The 20,674-nt window shown below is 39.3% G+C and overlaps 1 protein-coding gene across 1 annotated transcript in view; it reads left to right on the top strand.

Annotated features, from left to right (window-relative positions):
• DNAH10 (dynein axonemal heavy chain 10) overlaps positions 1-20,674 on the top strand; it is a 59,174-nt gene that overhangs the window by 29,011 nt on the left and 9,489 nt on the right. Inside the window, exons 41-66 of the mRNA XM_075516481.1 lie at positions 115-249; positions 567-783; positions 1,263-1,382; positions 2,333-2,478; positions 2,882-3,034; positions 3,575-3,835; positions 4,511-4,683; positions 5,035-5,128; positions 6,197-6,364; positions 6,670-6,858; positions 7,508-7,679; positions 8,628-8,831; positions 9,638-9,718; positions 10,127-10,324; positions 10,972-11,133; positions 11,697-11,871; positions 12,755-12,936; positions 13,703-13,839; positions 14,742-14,959; positions 15,349-15,570; positions 16,188-16,335; positions 16,870-17,149; positions 17,508-17,737; positions 18,450-18,723; positions 19,153-19,257; positions 19,769-19,923. Coding sequence (XP_075372596.1) covers positions 115-249; positions 567-783; positions 1,263-1,382; positions 2,333-2,478; positions 2,882-3,034; positions 3,575-3,835; positions 4,511-4,683; positions 5,035-5,128; positions 6,197-6,364; positions 6,670-6,858; positions 7,508-7,679; positions 8,628-8,831; positions 9,638-9,718; positions 10,127-10,324; positions 10,972-11,133; positions 11,697-11,871; positions 12,755-12,936; positions 13,703-13,839; positions 14,742-14,959; positions 15,349-15,570; positions 16,188-16,335; positions 16,870-17,149; positions 17,508-17,737; positions 18,450-18,723; positions 19,153-19,257; positions 19,769-19,923 — 4,599 coding nt within the window. The remainder of the gene's footprint in view (positions 1-114; positions 250-566; positions 784-1,262; positions 1,383-2,332; positions 2,479-2,881; positions 3,035-3,574; positions 3,836-4,510; positions 4,684-5,034; positions 5,129-6,196; positions 6,365-6,669; positions 6,859-7,507; positions 7,680-8,627; positions 8,832-9,637; positions 9,719-10,126; positions 10,325-10,971; positions 11,134-11,696; positions 11,872-12,754; positions 12,937-13,702; positions 13,840-14,741; positions 14,960-15,348; positions 15,571-16,187; positions 16,336-16,869; positions 17,150-17,507; positions 17,738-18,449; positions 18,724-19,152; positions 19,258-19,768; positions 19,924-20,674) is intronic.

Consider the following 20,674-nt stretch of genomic DNA (forward strand, 5'->3'; position numbering starts at 1 on the left):
ATTCCTGCAAGAACAATTGTACGTGGTCAGCCAGGTATTGATGGGAAATTCTGCTGTCAAAAATCGGCTTTCCAGGTTTCTGTGTGCTGAATTATTGTCCTTTTTGTTCCTCAGCAAGAGAGAATAGAATTGAATCGTCTCTTTCAAAAATATGTGCCCTACCTTATTGATATGATTATAGAGGGAATTGTAGACGGCAGACATGGAGAAAGGCTGAAGACCATTGTTCCTCAAACAGATTTAAATATGGTAAGGAATAGAGTATAAAGGTTGAAAAAGTTTATCTAAAAAGAGGAATGGAATGATGGAGAGAGTAAAAACCTCCCAAAGAAAGCACAGGAGTAAGAGTCCATGCTGAAATGTCAGTTTGCCAGTGATGAGCACCAAGGGATAAAAGAAACAGTCAGTTCCTAACAATGCTTTTCTACTGTCATTAATACTTATATCAGTAGATACACCTGTAAGGACAAAAGATCAGCAAACACTCAAACGGCTGAAAACATGTTAAGAGTTTTCATACATTCAAATGGCAATTCTGTTTACAGTTTTGTCTTGTTTTACAACAGGTGGTGCAGCTGACTGTGATGCTGGAAGCTCTAGTTGTGGTACAGCCTGATGATCCTGATGTTTTGGAGTGTTTTTTCTTGGAAGCTTTGTATTCCTCCTTAGGTGCTGCTCTTCTTGATGCTGGGAGAATTAAATTTGATGAAAATGTTAAACGTATTTCCTGCATGTCTACTGTTCATGATGACAACATCCTGGCTAAGCCAGGGGAGCTGCCAGGTAGGATCTTGTCATAATGTAGTCTGAATCCCATTGATGATATTAGAAAAGTGTTAGTTTCCATGAAGGCAGAACACTGTTCTTCCTTCCAGCTAGCTATCCTGGCTGCAAAATATGCTCTCTGAAGGACTATCACTGAAAACCATGTAGAGATACTGATGCTAGATGGCTCTCAGCTACTGGTCTGTCCTCACAGAACAGTACTTTTCTATGCCAAACAGAAGAGATAAACAGTGAAAGGAAAAATAAAACGTGAAAGGAAAGCCAGTGGAAGCTGCTTAAAAAGCAATAGTATGATTCAATTGCTGGACTAGGAGAATTTTGGTTGATGTCTTACCGGGTTAGATGACAAGTAAACAGAACACAGTGTTGCCCAACTTGGTCCAGAATATTACCCTTCACTTTCATCTCGATCAGATTATTTTCTTATGAAATATTTCAGTGTCCTAGAAAACCTCCAGTTGCTTAATGGTTTGCAGGTCAACTGCCAACTTTGTATGACTTTCATTTTGATGGATTTCAAAAAAAGTGGGTACCTTGGATGAAACTTGTTCCTGAATATATTCATAAGCCTCAAGTGAAATTTCTTGACATTCTAGGTGAGTGTAAGATAAAATATAGTGATGATATGCCTTTAATTTATAATGTGCCACCACTAAGTGCATGGCACTTAACATGAGACATGCTCTTTCTGTACTGAAGGTCATCTACTCAGGTTCAGTTTCTTGCGATGGCACGAATCAATTTCTTTAATGTTCTTGTCATAGTAGTCTAGCAGGAATAGAGTTGATATTTAGCAGGAATAGAGTTGATATTTACAGCACTGTGTAATAAAGAAATGAGGAAAGGATGAAAAGCTTGTTTCAGTTAATAAGGCTTATTAGGAGCTAACAATGCCTTTTACAAGCGAGAATAGCAGAAGATTCACAGTCTATTCTACCAGAAACTCTAGAAAAAATGTCAGCTCTGTGGTTCAAGTACTTGGTAGATAAAAATTACATTCTTAAGGCCGTTACTGGTTGTAGCTTCAATCACTCTATAATGGTGACAAGTGCTTCTCATAGTTAAGGACAAATTAATGCAGGTTACTTTATAGTAATACTTCAGCAAGCACAGGTTAACTTCACTGACACAGGAGATAATTATATGATCTCTGAAGTCGCTCCTAATGGCAAGCTATTCACATAGAACAAACTTAATCTCTGTAGAGTTCTGGGAAAATGCTTATGATCCAAATAAATCCTGATTATATCCTTGAAATAGGGATTAAATGGAGCTTAACCAGTCCATGACCCTCCTATATGGAACATAATTTCTTTTAAAATATATCTATAGGAGAAAAGATCCCAATGATAAAAGCTGAAAAGACATGGCTGAGCAATTAAAATTTTCTTTCAACATTGTTAGTGAGTTGATATTTCAGATTATGTCTTTGTGCAACTGCATGTTAATACCTTGGGAGTCTGATCCAGCACTATTCTATAAATATAAATCCCCAGCTGTACTGCATTTTAATTTAACCTCCTATCATATTCATGATCTTTTTCAGTGCCCACAGTGGATACAACACGCACTACTTGGTTACTAGAACAGATGGTAAAAATAAAACGCCCAGTTGTTCTTGTAGGTGAATCGGGTACATCTAAAACAGCAACTACACAAAACTTCCTAAACAATCTGAACAAAGACCTCAATGTATGTATGAGGCATTTTGCCTTGTTTGTAAAGATGCATTTTCGTTCTTTGTCCTTGTGTTAAATTTGCATTGTGAAGCCTGAGTCTGTGGGTAGCAACGCTGACTTTGGTAACATGACTGCAAGCTCAGACCCAAAGTGTGTGAACAATTTGAGAATCTTTCAGGATCAAAGGTGTTTTGTTCTGTTCTACCATGTACAGATTCAATTTTATAAAGTGAATATATATTATCGAAGTGCTAAGAATGGCATTTACTTTTGTCATTTGTAATTCAATGAATAAATGGACCAGAGAAGTGTTTCCCATATGTCTGACAGTCTAGTATAAAGAATATTTTTGAATGCTCTAGTTAAAAAAAAGAACAGGTAAAAATCCGTTCTTATCCATTTCCTCCCCTTTGCAGCTGCTGCTAGTAATTAACTTCTCTTCTCGTACAACATCAATGGACATTCAGAGAAACCTAGAAACAAATGTAGAGAAACGAACTAAAGACACTTATGGCCCTCCTATGGGAAAACGTCTCATTGTTTTCATGGATGATATGAATATGCCAAGGGTAAGCTGCCAATAGTTTGCAAGGTAGTATAGAAACATTTGGGGTGGCACTGACATGGTCCCTTCATACACAGATCCAATGAATCACAAGTCAAGGAGATTCATGGTAAGTACATAACTGGATTTCAGCTTAGGATCTTCAGAAGAGTTGGATTTGTGTGCAGTAGGGGGTGTTTCTGTCTGTTACAATATTTGTCCTATATGTAAGAGAGATCCCATTGGATCATTTCTTTATGCCATTAAAATCATGTCTCTGTGGCCTGATATTGGCTGCAGGTTGTGTATTGTAGAAACCATCCCTTTCTCCTTACAAATGGGGCAAAAGAATATGTGTGCATTTAGTCTACCTCGGAGAAGGGGCACTTTTCCCATAGGAGACATTGGAATGAATGTTCACTATCAGTGCTAGAGCTTTACAAAGTGTCACTTAGTCCTTGTAATGTTCTCCTGAGTATGGAGCACAATATTTCCACATTTATAGCAGTAATTGGCATGCTGATGTACTGTGCTCTAAATATCTTGACTCTTTTGTATTACAAAGGTTGATGAGTATGGCACACAGCAACCCATTGCCCTGTTGAAGCTGCTGCTAGAAAAAGGTTTCTTGTACGATCGTGGTAAGGAGATGAATTGTAAACTTCTTCGAGACCTGGGTTTTATTGCTGCCATGGGGAAAGCTGGAGGAGGTCGGAATGAAGTTGACCCTCGATTCATCTCACTCTTCAGTGTTTTTAACATACCTTTTCCTTCTGAGCAATCACTGAATTTGATCTATGCCTCCATCCTGAAAGGCCACACTGCGGTAATTTCACTGTTTTTAAAAGATTGCTCAACAGGTTTATTATTTTTAAGTAGACATTTATTTCTGTGTTATCACAAGACCTGAAATCTTCTGTTATCAGGCTTTCTTATATTTAGGACCTCATGCAAACCTTTCCTTTCCTCTTCTCTTTCTCAATGGGTTTACACTGTTTTGATAAATTCTTGAGTATTTTGTAAACATTCAAGTCAGCAGATAATTTATAAACCTGGTGCTTTTCATAGGTTGAAACCTGTGAATGATTTGGTTATGGTTCCTGTAACCAAATACACAAAGGTCAGCAAACTCTTTCCTGAATGACAATGAAAAATTTAATATAATACAGTAGACTGCATTACTAGCAAGTAACCAGCAACATTATATAAGAAAAGAGCAGTTTATTTTTTCTGCTATAGAAGTGCTGTGGAAATTCCAGTCATGGAGTTTGATGTTATCTTCAGCACTGTGCAAGCTCAGGAGTGAAGATGGGGCTTGCCCAAAACATTTAACTGCAGAATGTTCATACTACAGAGGAATATGAATTTCTGAAAATGTTTGCCCTCAGTTATTTGAAATATACCAAGCAGGTTTAAAAGCTGGAAAGCAGAATATGTTTAATAGCATTGAGTTCTCTCTGGGCAGTCTCATGAAAACGCCTCTTCTTTCTCATGTTTGCAGATGTTTAATGAGTCTATATCAACCATCTCTGACAAGATTACTGTGTGTACTTTGGAGCTTTATAAAATGATTATTTGTGACCTACCTCCTACTCCTTCCAAATTCCATTACATTTTTAACCTGCGGGATCTTTCCAGGGTCTATAATGGACTTATTCTTACAACTCCAGAGAGGTAAGAATAGAAAAATCGTCTTCAGTGGTCTTACAGCTATTTATATTGGATAAATCTGGTGAAGATGAAGTAATTTGATACATGAAATCAGTCACATTTGGTCACTTTTCATTAAATCTTCGCCACAATAAGAAGATGTCCAGGAACATCCTAAATTGTGATCTTACCCTTGATGACAAACAAATAAGATATCCAGACGTAAAAATGCAAGCAAATCAGTTATTATGAAAAGAACAAAACCAAAGAGAGTAAAAAAAGTAAATCCAGAATTTGGTCAGCGTTATTAACCATATGGCCTTAGGAATCATGTCAGCTCATTTGGTGCAGTCTGATATTTTGATGTTAATTCAGGTTTCAAACAGTGACCCAGATGGTGAGAGTTTGGAGAAATGAGTGCCTGAGGGTTTTCCATGACAGGCTGATTAATGAAGCAGACAAAGCATTGGTGAGTAATTTCTTTCAGGTTTTAGTAATCACTGACTATTACTATGGCAACTAATTTGCAACAGCAACATTACCAACTGTTGCACTCAGGTCTTGCCATCAGACTGCAGACCTGTCTAACCACTATGTTGCTCCATTAATTTGAAACGTGCCCCATGGAGTTTTCTTTTCTAAAATAAAGTGACTATGGCAGACTAAGGGAGCAGATCTGCTGAAGGAATGGAAAGTGTCACTCGGTTTGCCTGTCCAGGAAAATTGGTTAGTAGTGGCACAGGTGACAAAATGTGAGAGCAGTGCAGGGGAAAACTCAGGAAATCTCTTGAAGTCAGTATTTTCACTTAGGAAGGATTGAATCAGAATGTGACTATACAATCCAGTAGGAAAAAGAAGGATAAGAGCTGAGTCCTTAAACAGTGGATTCAGTTTTGGCTGTTATGCAAACTGGAAAATGCTCCAAATTATATCTTAAAACACAAGAGAGAATGACGCCAGTTTTATACCTTGAGAATTAGGGGAGGAATTGGGATAACGTTTACTTACATATAAGCAATGCATCTTGCTTAGATGAAGAGAGGTAGATTAAGATAGCTTCATATTTTTCTGCTTAAAACTTTCTCCTCTAACATACAAAGACACATTTCCAGCTCAATTTTCACAACACAGAATAATTATATCGCAACTTTTCTGTATTTGTACATTCATTCAGACTTACAAGATTTGTGAGAAATCTTGGTAGCGAGACATCTATGAATGCTGAGAAGGAAGGTTTATTAATATAATATTTACACCAATATATGAGAAGGTATTTTTTTAACAGGCTTATCCTTTTCTGTCTAAAACTTCTGCAGTCCATTGGCTTGAATGGTTCTTGAACTGCCTATTAGATCATTTTAGATCATACATAGAACACAATAGGAGGCTGTGGTCTTCGGATCTTCTAGTGATATAAGTATCCCCTTGAAATCAGTTAGTATTTGAGGAAGAATCTGCATTATCACCCTTCTAAGTGTTACTGGATTCAGAATCATCTGCTTTGTTGTGTTGTCTGACTCATTTCATATCCTTGAAGGTACAAGGTCATATAAAAAACCTGATTGAAGAAAATTTCAGAGATGACTTGGAGCAGGCCATGAGGGATCCTATTCTTTTTGGAGATTTCAGAATGGCACTGAGTGAAGGAGAACCTCGTATTTATGAAGATATCCAAGACTATGATGCAGCAAAAGCTCTCTTTCAGGTAGCGTGCATCAGCTTGGAACTGTGCCTGATTCTGGCTCTGTGCCTGAGGAATGGGCAGGAGCCTGCCTCAAACTGTAGGAGATCTGTTCTCTTTCTGTGTGCACATAGAATTTTATGTGCACCGTTACCCATGAAAATGAATGAAAATTGAGGGTCAGCTACAGAGTCGGCAGTGTTTTCCAATAGTTTATTTTCCCTGAGGAAGGGAAAAGGAATAATGCTGCTAAATGGGTTGTTATTTTATTAATGTTATTAATTGTTTCGTTGGTCTCCTAGTAACATTCTGTCCACCTTTCTCTGCAGGAGATTTTGGAGGAATATAATGAAGTTAATACTAAAATGAATCTGGTTCTTTTTGATGATGCTTTGGAGCACTTAATCCATGTACATCGCATCATACGCATGGATCGTGGGCATGCCCTGCTCATAGGAGTGGGAGGCTCAGGAAAGCAGTCTCTAACGAGACTAGCTGCTTACACAGCTGGATGTGAGGTTAGTGGCCCTGCATCTTTGCAGTGAAAGAACACAAGGAAAGCAATATTGTGATCAGGATTAAATTGGCGGGGGCGGAAGTCAGTCGGTCAAGATAAGATCAGGCTGGCATCTCTTCCCTGTGGAGAGAAAAAAAGGGTGAGGTGATTGCCAGGAGATCTAAGATGATGGCTGTGGGTGATCTGGGCAGGAAGCTGTCAGTGCCTGAATCTGGGTCTTGGCACTGGAGACAGAAAACAAGGATGGGTTTGGTGGCGAACAACTAATAGTCCCTAACTACTGCTTTTGTTACTTAGCTGTATTACAGCAGCACTCCAGTGCTGCTTGAGTAACCTTATTGTGATTGATACTGTAATATTTCAGATAGGAAATGTTCCTCTCTCAGAGGTACTTTTAGTCTCTTACAGAGGCTTGGAAGGGAAGAACAAAAAAGGAGGATGAACACAAAGCAATTTTGAAAATGCAATCCTGCAGGGTTGTACAAATGTAATTTTTAAAAAGAATGTAGTGCATAATTTTTTATTATACTTACACATTTACTGATGACAGGGGCCAAACCAAACCCCTTGATCCAGTCTAATTGAAATTCAGAGTTACCATCATGTCTTGGGTCCATCTGTGTCTTCTCAGTATATGTTTGCATCCTTAGGTATTTGAGATCATCTTGAGTCGAGGATATGGAGAAAATAATTTCCGAGAAGATTTGAAAAATTTGTACCAGAAGCTGGGTATTGAGAACAAGTCAATGGTCTTCTTGTTTACAGATGCCCATGTAGCAGAAGAGAGTTTCCTGGAACTCATCAACAACATGTTAACTTCAGGTGGCACAGGCAGCCTCAATTACTCCTGATCAGTATCTACTTGTGACTCATAATCTCAAATGTACCCTTGATCCAGCTATTACTGTTTCACCCTGTGCCCTCTGCTGCTTTAGTTAGTTACACCTTTCAGTACTACCTGAAATGATCTTGCCCTTAATAATGGCTTTTTGGCATCTTCTTACAGTCATTTATATGTGTCTGGGAAGGCTATAGGGTTAATTCATTCTGATCGTGATGTTGCAGGAGTCTCAGATTTCTTCTGAGACTGAGGTATAACTTCAGCTGCATTTGGCCACAAACCCACCTTTTGTCCCATTGGCTTTTGAATAGCATTCGCCTGAACTGCAGCAACTGCTTATATATAGAACTGTCCTAAAATGTGGTTTAGTATCTTTTGGTGTGTGCAGCAGCTGAAAATGAGCAGCAGCTGGCACTGTGTGACTACGCTCTCTGTAGAAGTTCCTACACAGTCTGATTTGAAAACAGATGTGTTAAATCTTATCCCTTTCCTTAATCTAGTTTTCCCTGTTGCCGGTCTGCTTATGTCTGTCATTAGGTAACTTATGCAATATTTGCCACATGATTGAGAGAACGAAAATGTGAACTGATGTTTTGTAGACACTAATGAAGATTTTATTTGCAGAGTTAAAAGCACTTTATGTTCTTGTGACATTTTGTACATGTTGCTGAAGCCCAAACAAAAATGAATTAAGTATTCCTCTAAATCCCCTTGCATCATCCTAAGTACTGCCTCTCTATTTTCCATGAGGGCTGGGGGGAGGAGGAGAAGCATAGAGAAATTAATAGGTTCATTCAAAACTACCCAGAATCATTTTTGCAGAACTAGGTTTAAAATTTGTGACTGGTTTCTCATCTGCCCTATCCCCAGCCATATGGTTTTCTCTTACTGGTTGTTCTCATTAGCATTCTTCTGCCCTTATGTTACAGGAATGGTGCCAGCCCTTTTTCCAGATGATGAAAAAGACACCATACTAAGTCAGATTGGAGATGAAGCTACTAAAGCTGGCGTGAACCCAGCTAAAGAGAGTGTCTGGCAATATTTTGTAAACAAATGTGCAAGCAACCTTCACATTGTCCTGGGAATGTCCCCAGTTGGGGACGGTCTGAGAACATGGTGCAGAAATTTCCCAGGTATCAATTGTACACACTATTTAGTCCCTTCCCTGTGAAATACAGGTTTGCAGGCAAGAGCAAATCTCCAGTGGACACTCAGAGATGTCTGGCAGCTGAAGCTAAGCAGAGCAGGTTTCATGATTAAGGATTTGCAGTGCATGATTTTTTTTCCAGTTAATTACCGCATATCAGTGAGTATTATTGATTAGCATTTACCAGATCAGTTCATTTTCCAGCTGAGCAGTTACAAATCAGTTGGTCATCTTCATTGAACTGGAAATACACAGCCTATGCCTGCAGCCTCTCTTCTGTAGTTTACAGAAGAATGTGTGGTATCAAATCATTATGAAACTAGGACAGTGGTAAGAGAAACATTTTTGTTTCCATATCCAAAGCCAAAAAAAGGGCATGGTGGGAGGGACACCCACTGAGAGAAAGAACACCTGAGCCTGGTGGATGCCATGCTTCAGCAGGCAGCTGAAAGGAGTCCTGGGAGACTGAAGAGACATGTGAAAGATGGGTACGGGTGGGAATCCTAACCCAGGCATTAAAATACCTTGTTGCAGCTCTTGACTGCATCCTGTAGAATGGTACAGCCTAAAGAATGGTACAGTGGGGTTAGCAGGACACAGGTGCAAAGTTGATTGTTTACTATCAAAATGGAAGTATTGACTTTGTGGTAAATACCGTTGCTAAGCAGGAGTCAAATAAGACAAATCCTGCAGATTCTTGATGCAAATGAAGTCAAGCACGAGACTGTCTGGCAGATTAGGGTCTAGTTTTACAAAGGAATTTTTCAGATAACACTATCCTTTTATTTTAAGGTCTTGTCAACAACACTGGTATTGACTGGTTCTTGCCCTGGCCCACCCAGGCCTTGTATGCAGTTGCACAATCCTTTGTCGGTATGTAAAATGTCAGTATTTTAACCCGTTAACCCTTGGGATAGCCTAACAAATATATTCTTTACTTTGCAGTTATTATAATTTCATAATTTGATTTCCCATTTTGCTTGTTACCCTGAGTCTAAACAGGTGATGCAAAATCCCAGTCAAAAAATGTTTTTGGATGGAAGTTTCTTACACAAATAGATTTAAAAAATTGCTAAAATTCAGGTTCCCAACTCTGCAGACAATGTGGCCTGCCTACCAGGAGGCCCAGGTTCTCTTTTGACTCTGCCTTGATCTTGCTTTTTGCCCCAGAAAAGACTTTTTTTGTGCCTGGCTTAGACGTACATAAGAAAGACAGTAATTGACTCTTAAAAAAACCCAACAAAACCTTTGAAATTTTTTATTTCTTCTGCCCAATTTTAGGAAATAGCACACGCATCCCATCAGAGAGCTCCAAGTCAGTGATTGAGCACATGGTCATGGTGCATGAATCTGTAGGGGATTTCAGCAAGAGGTTTCTGCAGAAACTGAGACGTAGCAACCATGTCACACCAAAGAATTACCTTGATTTTATCCATACTTATTCAAAATTGCTGGAGGAGAAAAACGAGTTCATTTTAGGTAAGGCTGTAGATGTTTTCTACTTTTTAATAAGTGATTTAAATATTTTAAAAAGGAAAAAAAAATTGTGGTGAGAATCCCACATATTACCCACATTATGCAAAAATAATTTTATCAGCACTATCTCAAATGCTGTGCTGGCATCTGGTTTTGACATTGGACCAACATCCTGGCCACATGTGAATGTTCAGACTCCGTCTGTCAAACGGTGGGCTCTCCTCAGTTCTTTTGTGCATGAACTTGAGCCAGAACCTCCAAACCAGACACTCCTCTGCTTGGGGAAGAGTGTGATTAGTTCTAATACCAGCTCAGCCTAGCTCAAGGTTGGACATTCTCCTTCAAGCAGCAATTCTTATTCATACTTCAGCGGGCACTGAAATATGTGAAGAGGATAAAACATGAACATTGTAATATGGAAAGCAAGTTGTGACACAGGCCACTGTGGCAGCTCAGGTGACATTAACACCATCTTGGGTGCCAGGCTTAGGAAAGGATAAATCTCTCAGAGTAATTTTCCTTTCATAACCAAGGTTGCCTTGCTGCAGAGTGCACCTATAAGCATATTTAGCTTCTGTGAGATTGTCTATTGCTGTGTGATAGTACGCAATCAATAAATCACTAACATTTCTCCCTTTTTTTCTATATAGCACAATGTAAACGGCTGGATGGGGGCTTAGTTAAACTGAAGGAAGCTAGTATACAGCTGGTTGAGCTGAACAAGAAGCTTGCTGAGCAAAAGATTGTGCTAGCAGAAAAATCAGCTGCTTGTGAGGCTTTGTTACAAGAGATTTCAGCAAACACGGAAGTAGGTAGGTAGTTTACAACTACTGAAGTGTCCCACAGGCTAAGCAAGGCTCCCATAGTCTGTGTTGTGTTGGGTTGGAAGGCCCTCTAAGAGCTCCAGCTGCTTCTAGAGATAACCCCCTTGTTCCGTCTGTGCTGATCTAGTGTCATGCTAGAAGAGCAGGTCCCCTATCTTGCCCAGATTGCCATCTTTGCTATATATTTGGCCTACAGTACTTTACACAACTCAATACTACGTTCGCCTGCCCTTGTCTTCCCTTTCCAAGGTGTAGGGCGTAACGTGGGAAAGAGGCATTAGCAAGAAAGGGACCTTCTGATTCAGAAAATTACTGCTAGAGGAAAAACAGAGGGAAGCATGGGAGGAAAAGAGATTATGTATGCTGTTGTGTGGAACACTAACAGTGTTTCTAACCTGGTGATGGAACTGTAAACATTGGCAAGCTAGCAACAAAAAGGCACTGAGTTGATGGTAATTTCTGATTTTCAGCCAAGAGCAGATCTATATTAGTGTATGTTCTGTATACAAATTTGAATAATCCATTTATGGTCCTGCCTTTACAATTCCTAGCTGAGGAGAAGAAAAAACTGGCTGAAGAAAAAGCTGTGGAGATAGAGGAACAGAATAAGATTATTGCTATGGAGAAGGCGGCTGCTGAGACAGCTTTGGCTGAAGTAATGCCTATTTTAGAAGCTGCCAAACTGGAGCTTCAGAAGCTTGACAAGTCTGATGTTACTGAGATCAGGTGACTCATTTGGGTGTACAGTAGCATAAACTCTTGGAAATTCACTGAGAGACCCTTGTTTGCAGGGTTTGAGGCTTAGCCTCACCTTTCTCACCTGCATGGTGTATGGGTGAAGGTCAGGACATCAGTTGTCTGGGTGCAGAGGTTACAACAGAATCCCCTGAGAATCCCCTGATTCCTAGCCCAGGACTTCCCCTCAAAGCTGTTCTGCCAGTCCTTTGTTTGATGTCTTCCCCATATTTCTCTGCCCTGTGTCTGATGCACTAGAAACTGCTATGATTTTTGCCTGAGCAGTGGCTGTCCAAACCCCTTCATTCCTCCTCTGTTTTTATTCTGTGTGAATAGGAACACATATGAGTTATTTTTCGGGAATGCTTTGATAGCATGAAAATGTATTTCTCTGTTGAATTAACTTCTCCCTGTGTTTTTATAATACATCTTGTATTTTGGTATAGATATAAAAGCATATCTGGTCCTTGGCTTTCCCTGAAATAGCAACGGCTCTCCCTTCCCTGTCACACTTGTTTAGTTTCCTTTCTCTAGTATATCTCTGGATTCTTCCTGTACTGCTTCTCCCAATGGACAGCTGCTTCACTGCCCTAGGGATGAATATCATGGCTCAGGATTTTAGGGCTTCCACTGTTGAAATCCTGTAGTATTTCATTGATCAAATTGTCTGAATACAAGAATCGTTTTTGAGCTTTTGACTAGTTAATAATTTCTTGTCTGGCCTGGATTATCTTTTTCACTTTGTGTAGGATGTCTTATGTACTAGCTCTTGTTGTATTGCAATGACTCTCTTAACGGGAAGTACGCATATCTCGCATCATGTGCTTTGTCTCCTCCTTTTTTTCCTCCACTGTCTCCTTCATCTGTTTTCTAGATCCTTTGCAAAACCCCCTAAGCAGGTGCAGGCTGTTTTGGAATGTGTTCTTATAATGAGAGGTTACAAAGAATTAAACTGGAAGACAGCCAAAGGAATGATGTCTGAGGCAAATTTCCTGCGATCCCTGATGGAGATAGATTTTGATGGAATTACTCAGAGCCAAGTGAAATCTGTCCGAGGTAAATTACTGATCTGTATACTTGGAATGAACGTAGGATCTTGTTAATGTGATTAGCCATGTCAGTGGCAATCTTTCCAGTGCTGTTTGGGAGGGTGGGATTCACTTTGTGCAAAGGGACAGCACTGTCCGCAGTGCTGCAGGTGTTGCACTGTTTGGGTGACTGGATTTTTCAGAGTTCAAAGACCTTCTGCTATGTGTTGCATCCAGTTTATACTGTAGCTGGGGTCTTACAGACTTTGGTTTAGAACAGGCAAGAAACAAGCAAGACAGCTGAGCAGATCTGCTGTCTGCTTTTAGCCACTTAGAAAGTAGCATTATGACCTCATCCATGTGGTGACAAAATGTGATATAGACAGAGTGGAAAGAAGATAAGCTATATCTAAAGCTTATGGGCCAAACTTTGCACATGCTTCCGAGGGTGTAATCCAGAATAGTTCCTTTAAGAGGGGAATTTGGCCCTTTGAACAAAATTGCATCTGACTGCTGCAGAGAAAAAAAAACATGATCCTGGGATGTGCTGAACAACTCCTGAATGCACTCCCTTCTTGGAGAAAGAACTTGAGAAATCACTAGCAATATCATGCTTGTATTGTTACAGCCCAGTAGCTTCATCTTAAGGTCAGAGTCTCTTTAATATTCTGACATATGTTTCTTATTGTCTATCACAGCATTGCTTGATATTGCTGGTAGGGAAAGCTATTTCTCTGAGGATTTCTGCACTGTAATTCAACACACTTGCAATAATTTTCTGTTTGCCCGTTTAGTTCTGTTAAAGAATCTTAACACTACCTTCAATGAAATGGAACTTGTTAGCAGAGCAGGACTGGGAATGTTGAAGTTTGTTGAAGCAGTGATGAGCTACTGTGATGTAGTTAAAGAAGTCAAGCCAAAGAGAGAAAAGGTAAAGTGCGTGGATTCAGACTCAGAGGAGGATGAAGCATGATCCTGATGAGAAAAATAATACTTGGCAATTTCACAGACTGCCCATTTCTCCTCTTTGAAGTGCTTAAACAGAGGTATTTAGGAAAGCTATTGCAGTAGGAGTGAGGCAGGTACTCAGTTATAAACTGCTGTGTTTGTTGTGTCATGATGCTGGGATGTGGGTTCCCATCCACACCAGTGCTTAAAGGAGAAGGGAGGAACGTGTTCAGCTGGAATTTCGGAATCTAACATGGTTAGAAAAACACAGTTTGTAGCTGTCTACTGAAAAGAGACTTCAAAACACATGGCATTTGGACAGAGCAGAGCTCAGTAGTACACAACATCCATGTCCCTTAAGCACAAACCTTTTGATTAACTTTTTTTAGAACAACTGGAAAGTTAGCTGTATTACCAAAGGAAATCTAATGTCCAACAGATGATGCTGGGAAACTTTCTTCAAGAAAAGGTTATTATATACAGCTGACTACTGAGAAAGTATATTCACTAGATGATGAGTCTGAATATTTTTGAGGTCTTAATATTGTTGTTATTAAGCAGACAAACCTCCCCTTTTGTCATGGGATGACAGTCCTGCTGATCTCCAATGTCAGCAGGACTGTTCACATGCTTTAATATACCTTGTGGGTACAAAACTCTAGGAGATTTATCTGCTTTGGAACTGCAGTATCAGACTGTGATGTAGATGTTTGGGATGGGGAGAGATGGGTGAGAAACAGTGCCAGTTATTTTGGCTTACGTTATTTATTACCAGGACACTTTGAAAAATATGAAATAGTCAAAAGAAATCTGAGAACTTATGACTTCTCTCCAAAGCCCTTCTTTCCTCTGATACTCTTATGCTTCCTTCATAATGTAATGTAGGTGGCTAGGCTAGAACGGAACTATTACTCAAGTAAGCGGGAACTGGAAAAGATAAAGGCAGAGCTGGCTACCATTCAGGATGAGCTTAAAGCTTTGGGGAACAAATATCAAGAGGCAATAAAAGAAAATCAACAGTTACAAGAACAAGCAGAGGTTATGCAGAGAAGATTAGATGCTGCTGACAAGCTCATCTTTGGCTTGAGATCTGAGAACAAGAGGTAAGTCTAGATTCAAAGCGGGACATTTTTGACATCAGAGCGTCATGTGCCAGGGATAAAATCTATCAAACTGAGACATTTTTGGAAACATCACTTCCTGTGATGTTTGTTTCTGAGAAGAGCAAATATCTGTTCTAAGCTAATACCCATTAGCTCTTGGAAAATAATAGCAATTTTTAGTGCAGAAGAAAAAGGTGAACTCAGATTAAAAGGAAGAAGGTTCATATCAACCCAATGTCTGTGGCCATCATAATAGTGAGAGAACAACTGATTGTAAATTTGAGGGTCTGTCTCAACCTACATCTAAAGTAGCAGCAGCTGGAAATTCTGCACCTAAACCCCATCTCCGTGGTACAGACTGACCCAGGATTCCCTTATAATTCTATCAGGTGGACAAAGGAATTAGAGGACTATGAAATACGAAAGGTGAAGTTGCTTGGAGACTGTCTACTCTGTGCTGCCTTTCTGAGCTATGAAGGAGCATTCAACTGGGAGTTTCGTAATGAAATGATCTATCAAGTGTGGCAAGAAGATATCCTCTCACGAGAGATTCCTCTCAGTCAACCATTTAGGTTAGAAAGCCTCCTGACTAATGAGGTGGAAGTTAGCAGGTACGTTCCAGTCAAGAAACCCACTGACTGCTGAATGTGAAATTGTGAAGTGAGAGTCTGGATCTGAATCTGTAGCACAGAATTGGCATTGTGGGTGGAGGTGCACAGCCATAATAGAGAGCGCCCATTTTACTTTCATGTCTCAAAGATGGTAAGGAGACAAATTATTTTGCTTCTGGTTAACAGAGGCTATTTGTTATAACAAACCGTTGTACTTTATGCTCCAGGGACATTCACTGAACCTAGACACATATAATACCTTTTAGGAGATTTTTTTAAGGAGTTATCTATAATATGTGTTCAACCCAAAGTCCAGCAAGAGTCTTTCATTGACGTCAATGAATTTGGAATTAAACCCATGCCCAGGTAGCCCATATTTCAACTACTGCAGGATTACTCACCAAATGCAACAGTCAGTGTTTTGAGTGGTGTAGTTACAAATGACTCAGTGAGTCATCTGAGTTTTGACACTATTCTCACAATCACATACACTATATGTTTCTTTGTGTGTCTAATAGTGTGCTCAGTGAATTGCATAATTTTACTGACAAAGGAAATGTGCTGCTCTCCCATCAAGTTTTTGTCCCAGCCTGGTCTTTGATCCATTCCGTTCCCAGGTGGGTTTCCCAAGGATTGCCTCCAGATGAGCTCTCTATCCAGAATGGCATCCTGACAACATATGCAAGCCGCTTCCCACTCTGTATTGACCCACAACAACAGGCATTACATTGGATTAAGAAGAAAGAAGAAAAAAATAACCTGAGGGTAAAGATAAATGATAATTTTACCTCTTTACTGGTTTGTTTTAAAAGCTGCATAAATATCTGTCACCTTGAAGGGGGAACCAATTATGTACTGACAAATGTGTTGACTACTGTGTCTCTAAAATAGATAGTGAATATCACTGTTCACATGACCTTCAATTCTTTGGGAACAGATGGTTTGTTTGGAATCTCGGCCAGCCTTAGTACATGCAGAAATAGTATAACCAAAAGGCTGGTGTAGCTTGTGCTTTATCTCAGCTCTGCGATGGAGTTTCCGTGTAGGACAATAACACAGTCAGAGGTGCAGTTGGAACTTTGAAGAATAGTTCTCCAAATGGAAATTATTCTCGACTGATCAGAAAAAAATAAGCACCTTTATTGTTTTGTACCACTGCAGTTTGTATCATCTGTAAGAGGAAAGACAAAAAGCAACAAAGAGCAAACTTCGTTAGTGCTGGCGACTATTGTAAAATAATAACGTTCAGCAAATATTGTATCAGTTCTCTTGTCATATCTTCCCATTATTCTCTTGCAGATGGCTTCCTTTAATGACCCAGATTTCCTTAAACAACTAGAACTGGCCATAAAGCATGGAAGCCCTTTCTTGTTGCATGGTGTTGATGAATACATTGATCCTGTGATAGACAATGTCTTAGAGAAGAACATCAAAGTTGCACAGGGGCGAACATTCATTGTCCTGGGTGACAAAGAGGTTGACTATGACAGTAATTTTAGATTGTACCTGAACACCAAATTATCGAACCCAAAGTATTCTCCCTCTGTGTTTGGCAAAGCTATGGTTATCAATTATACAGGTAAGCAAAAGTGCGTATTTAGTAACAAAGTAGTGATTATGCTGTAGTGCAAGTTTAGGGCCTGGGCGTTTGTCTGAACAGCAATGAAACTCTAAAAAATTCAGTCTCCCTTACACTTAGCCTCTGATTTAATAGAAAATTCTTCTCACTTCTCTATTTTAATCTGCAACTGAGCTAAATATCTCTTCTTGCATCTGTCAGGTTAGGATGCTTTGGTAGAATTAAGATACAGAGTTATTAACCAAGGCACTGTTGCATTGCTGTAGTTTTATGAGATGATTGAGATGAAATAAGTTGTGTAAAAGCTCTCCTTGTGTTCAAAAGAAGACTGTGCTGTGTACATCTGTTGTATCTGTAGTTACACTAAAGGGCCTAGAGGATCAGTTGCTCAGCGTCATTATGGGTTTTGAAAGAAGGGAATTAGAAGAACAGAGAGAACATCTCATCCAGGAGACAAGTGACAACAAAAACTTGCTGAAAGATCTGGAAGACTCTCTCCTTCGGGAACTGACATCATCCACAGGAAACATGTTGGACAACTTGGACTTGGTGCAAACCCTGGAAGAGACAAAATCCAAAGCTACTGAGGTACCAGCTCTGGGCTTTTTGGAAGGATATCTACTAATAGAACGTTGTCTTTCCTTTTTCATTGTGCTTCATCTTCCACCCTTGAAGCTAGGAATTAGTTTGAAAGGAAATAGAGAGTTTTCTCATTAGTATGTTGCATCTTTCAGTATTGGGCAGTATTTTATTGCATCAGAGAATCAAATTCTATCTTCAGGAAAGTCCTTATCAGGACCAAAGTAATGGTTGTTTACAGTTCTAAAGCAAAGAGCATTTGATATATTTCTTTCAGCTCTGAAACAACCTTTGTCTTGTCTTGTATCAGATCTGAAAAGAACAGTTAAGATATTTGTTACTCAGAGAGGATGTAGAATCTCCATCCTTGGAGGTTTTCAGACTGTAGTTGGGCAAAGCCACAGCTGACCTGATCTAGTGGTGGTCATAGTCCAGTTTTGGGCAGAAAGTTGAACAAAAGTCCCCAGAGGGCCTTTCCCACACTATTTCCATGATTCTGTGTAAATCTTTGCCTTTACTTTTCATAAATATACAGGGTGGGATTAATTTTATCAAACTTCTGATTTTTGATTCATAGTACTTCTTTAGGGTTACCTGCCCAGATGCCCTATATAGTCAACATAGAGAGACAGGCACTGAATAGCTCTGCTTATTGTGATATAATATACACACTATGGATCAGCACAGCAACTACATGTTTATAAAATCAATGTATGGCTAGGTGATTGAAAAACTGAATCTGGCTGAGATGACAGCAGTGGATATTGATCGTCTTCGAGATGGCTACAGACCAGCTGCCAGGAGGGGGGCCATTTTGTTCTCCGTTTTGTCTGAAATGGCACTTGTCAACATCATGTATCAGTACTCACTGGTCTCCTTCTTAGAGGTTTTTGGACTCTCTCTTCGGAAATCCATGCCCAGTCCCATTCTTCTGAAGAGGTTAAAAAACATCATAGATACACTGACTTTCAACACCTATAACTATGGCTGCACAGGTGAGTGCGATTTAGTGATGCGCCGATACTGTGTTGTCCAAATGCTTGTTAAAAGCCATGCCTTCAGTTGGTTTACATTAAAGAGGCAAGTTACCAAACAGTGAATTCACTAATATTCAGTTCTCAGCACTGGTCCTGATTTACACTTTACTCTTTGCTATTTCTGTTTGAAGAAACTATGCATATTACCAGTGTTAACTTTTAAAGAAATGCTTTTCTTAATACAGTTACGAATGGTAAATCACAGCTATGGATCTCACATCCCTGGATGTAGCTCATACGCTGCTTTGACTCTGTAAGCCTGATCCAAAGCCCTGTCTTTGATCACCCTGATCTTTGTGGGGTGACCAGATGCAGGATATGGATTTAAAGATTGCTCTAAGGATGTTTTAGCAGCTGATTTTTGAAACTATTGTCCTTTTAATGTAGGCTTGTTTGAGAAGCACAAGTTACTATTCTCCTTTAATATGACTGTCAAGATAGAACAAGCTGATGGCAGAGTTCCACAAGAAGAACTTGAGTTCTTTTTAAAAGGTAAAGTGAATATTTATATATAAGTATATAGCTATATGTAACAATGGCTAAAAGATCTTTCAAAGATAGATTTTTGACTAGACATGAGTTGCTGTAAGAGCTAGCACCTAGAGAAACCACTGAAGACAGCTGAACTATGTTGGTTTACACAAACTGTGGATTCTGCTATTCCTATTTTTTTCACTTTGTTAAACAGCGGAGAGGCTAATCTTTCTCTGCAGATGTTGACAAATCTCACATTAGCTAATTGTTAGGATGTTACCTGAGAAAATAATCTTTAGTTATTTTCTGACTATGTATAAATAATTTTAGACATGGTTGCAAAGATACAACTCTGGCTTTTGCAAGCACTTGTAAAATGCCATCTTTTCTTCAGCAGCCCAGTTTAATCTTACAGTGCTTCCAGAAACAAATTTCCAATTGGTTTCTCTGTGCAGTGGGACTGTATGTGTGGTCATGTATTGGAGAATTTATGACATGGACATTCACTCTGGTTTCTGAATGTGACTAGGCAATATTTCCCTGGAGAAGAGTGCACGAAAGAAACCGTATGCTTGGCTTCCAGATCAAGGCTGGGAAGACCTAATTCGCTTGTCTGAACTGTTTCCTGAGAAATTTGAATCTCTTCCAGATGATGTGGAAAAAAATCCAGATGTATGGAAAAATGTACGTGCTTTTCTGCAATCCTGTTCTCTCTCCTTGTTTTTCTTCTGGTATTAAATGTTCAAGTATGATGCAATGTGCCATAGCACTCAGCAGGAGGCATGTCACCACTGGCTTTTTCTGTCAAGGTCTTGCTTTTCTTCTTGACCTCAGTTAGTGATTGGCTTATTTCCAGAAGAATTAGGGCTCTTATTATTTAAAAAACAAACAAACAAAATCTTCCCTGGTATACTGTAGATTTTTTATTTTCCAGTCAAATGCCCTAGATGAGTTATTTGCCCTGTTGAAGTCAGTGGAATTTTTGCTGTTGATTTCAACAGTCAACATTTCACTGTTATTTTTGTACTGCTAAATTGTGCTTTGATCTTCTTGTGGCAGTGAGTTCTATAGGCTAGTCACAAACACAGACTTTCCTTTGTTCTGCCTTTAGTTTCATTCCATGTCTTCTTGCCTTATAAGAAGTCTTTCTGTAAGCAATCTGTTAATACTTTTTGCTTGAGATGCTATTTTCTGTATTTTAAGAGAATTACTTGACATAAAATGAAAGTACAAATGTGTTTCTGGACTTGAATACCTTATACTGAAAAAGGTGAATTTTTTACATTCACTTAATCTTTGAATATTCCTTTGCAGCTGATTGACTTTCTTCTTTGTTATCCTTGTGTCTCTTGGCCCCTCGTTAATCAAATTGCTTTTGTCTGCTTTCCTAGTAATTTCATTGATAGAGCCATTTGATCCATTTGCATTGTCTCCC

This window comes from Mycteria americana, chromosome 13 (assembly GCF_035582795.1).
Source record: "Mycteria americana isolate JAX WOST 10 ecotype Jacksonville Zoo and Gardens chromosome 13, USCA_MyAme_1.0, whole genome shotgun sequence".
NCBI classification, from domain to species: domain Eukaryota; kingdom Metazoa; phylum Chordata; class Aves; order Ciconiiformes; family Ciconiidae; genus Mycteria; species Mycteria americana.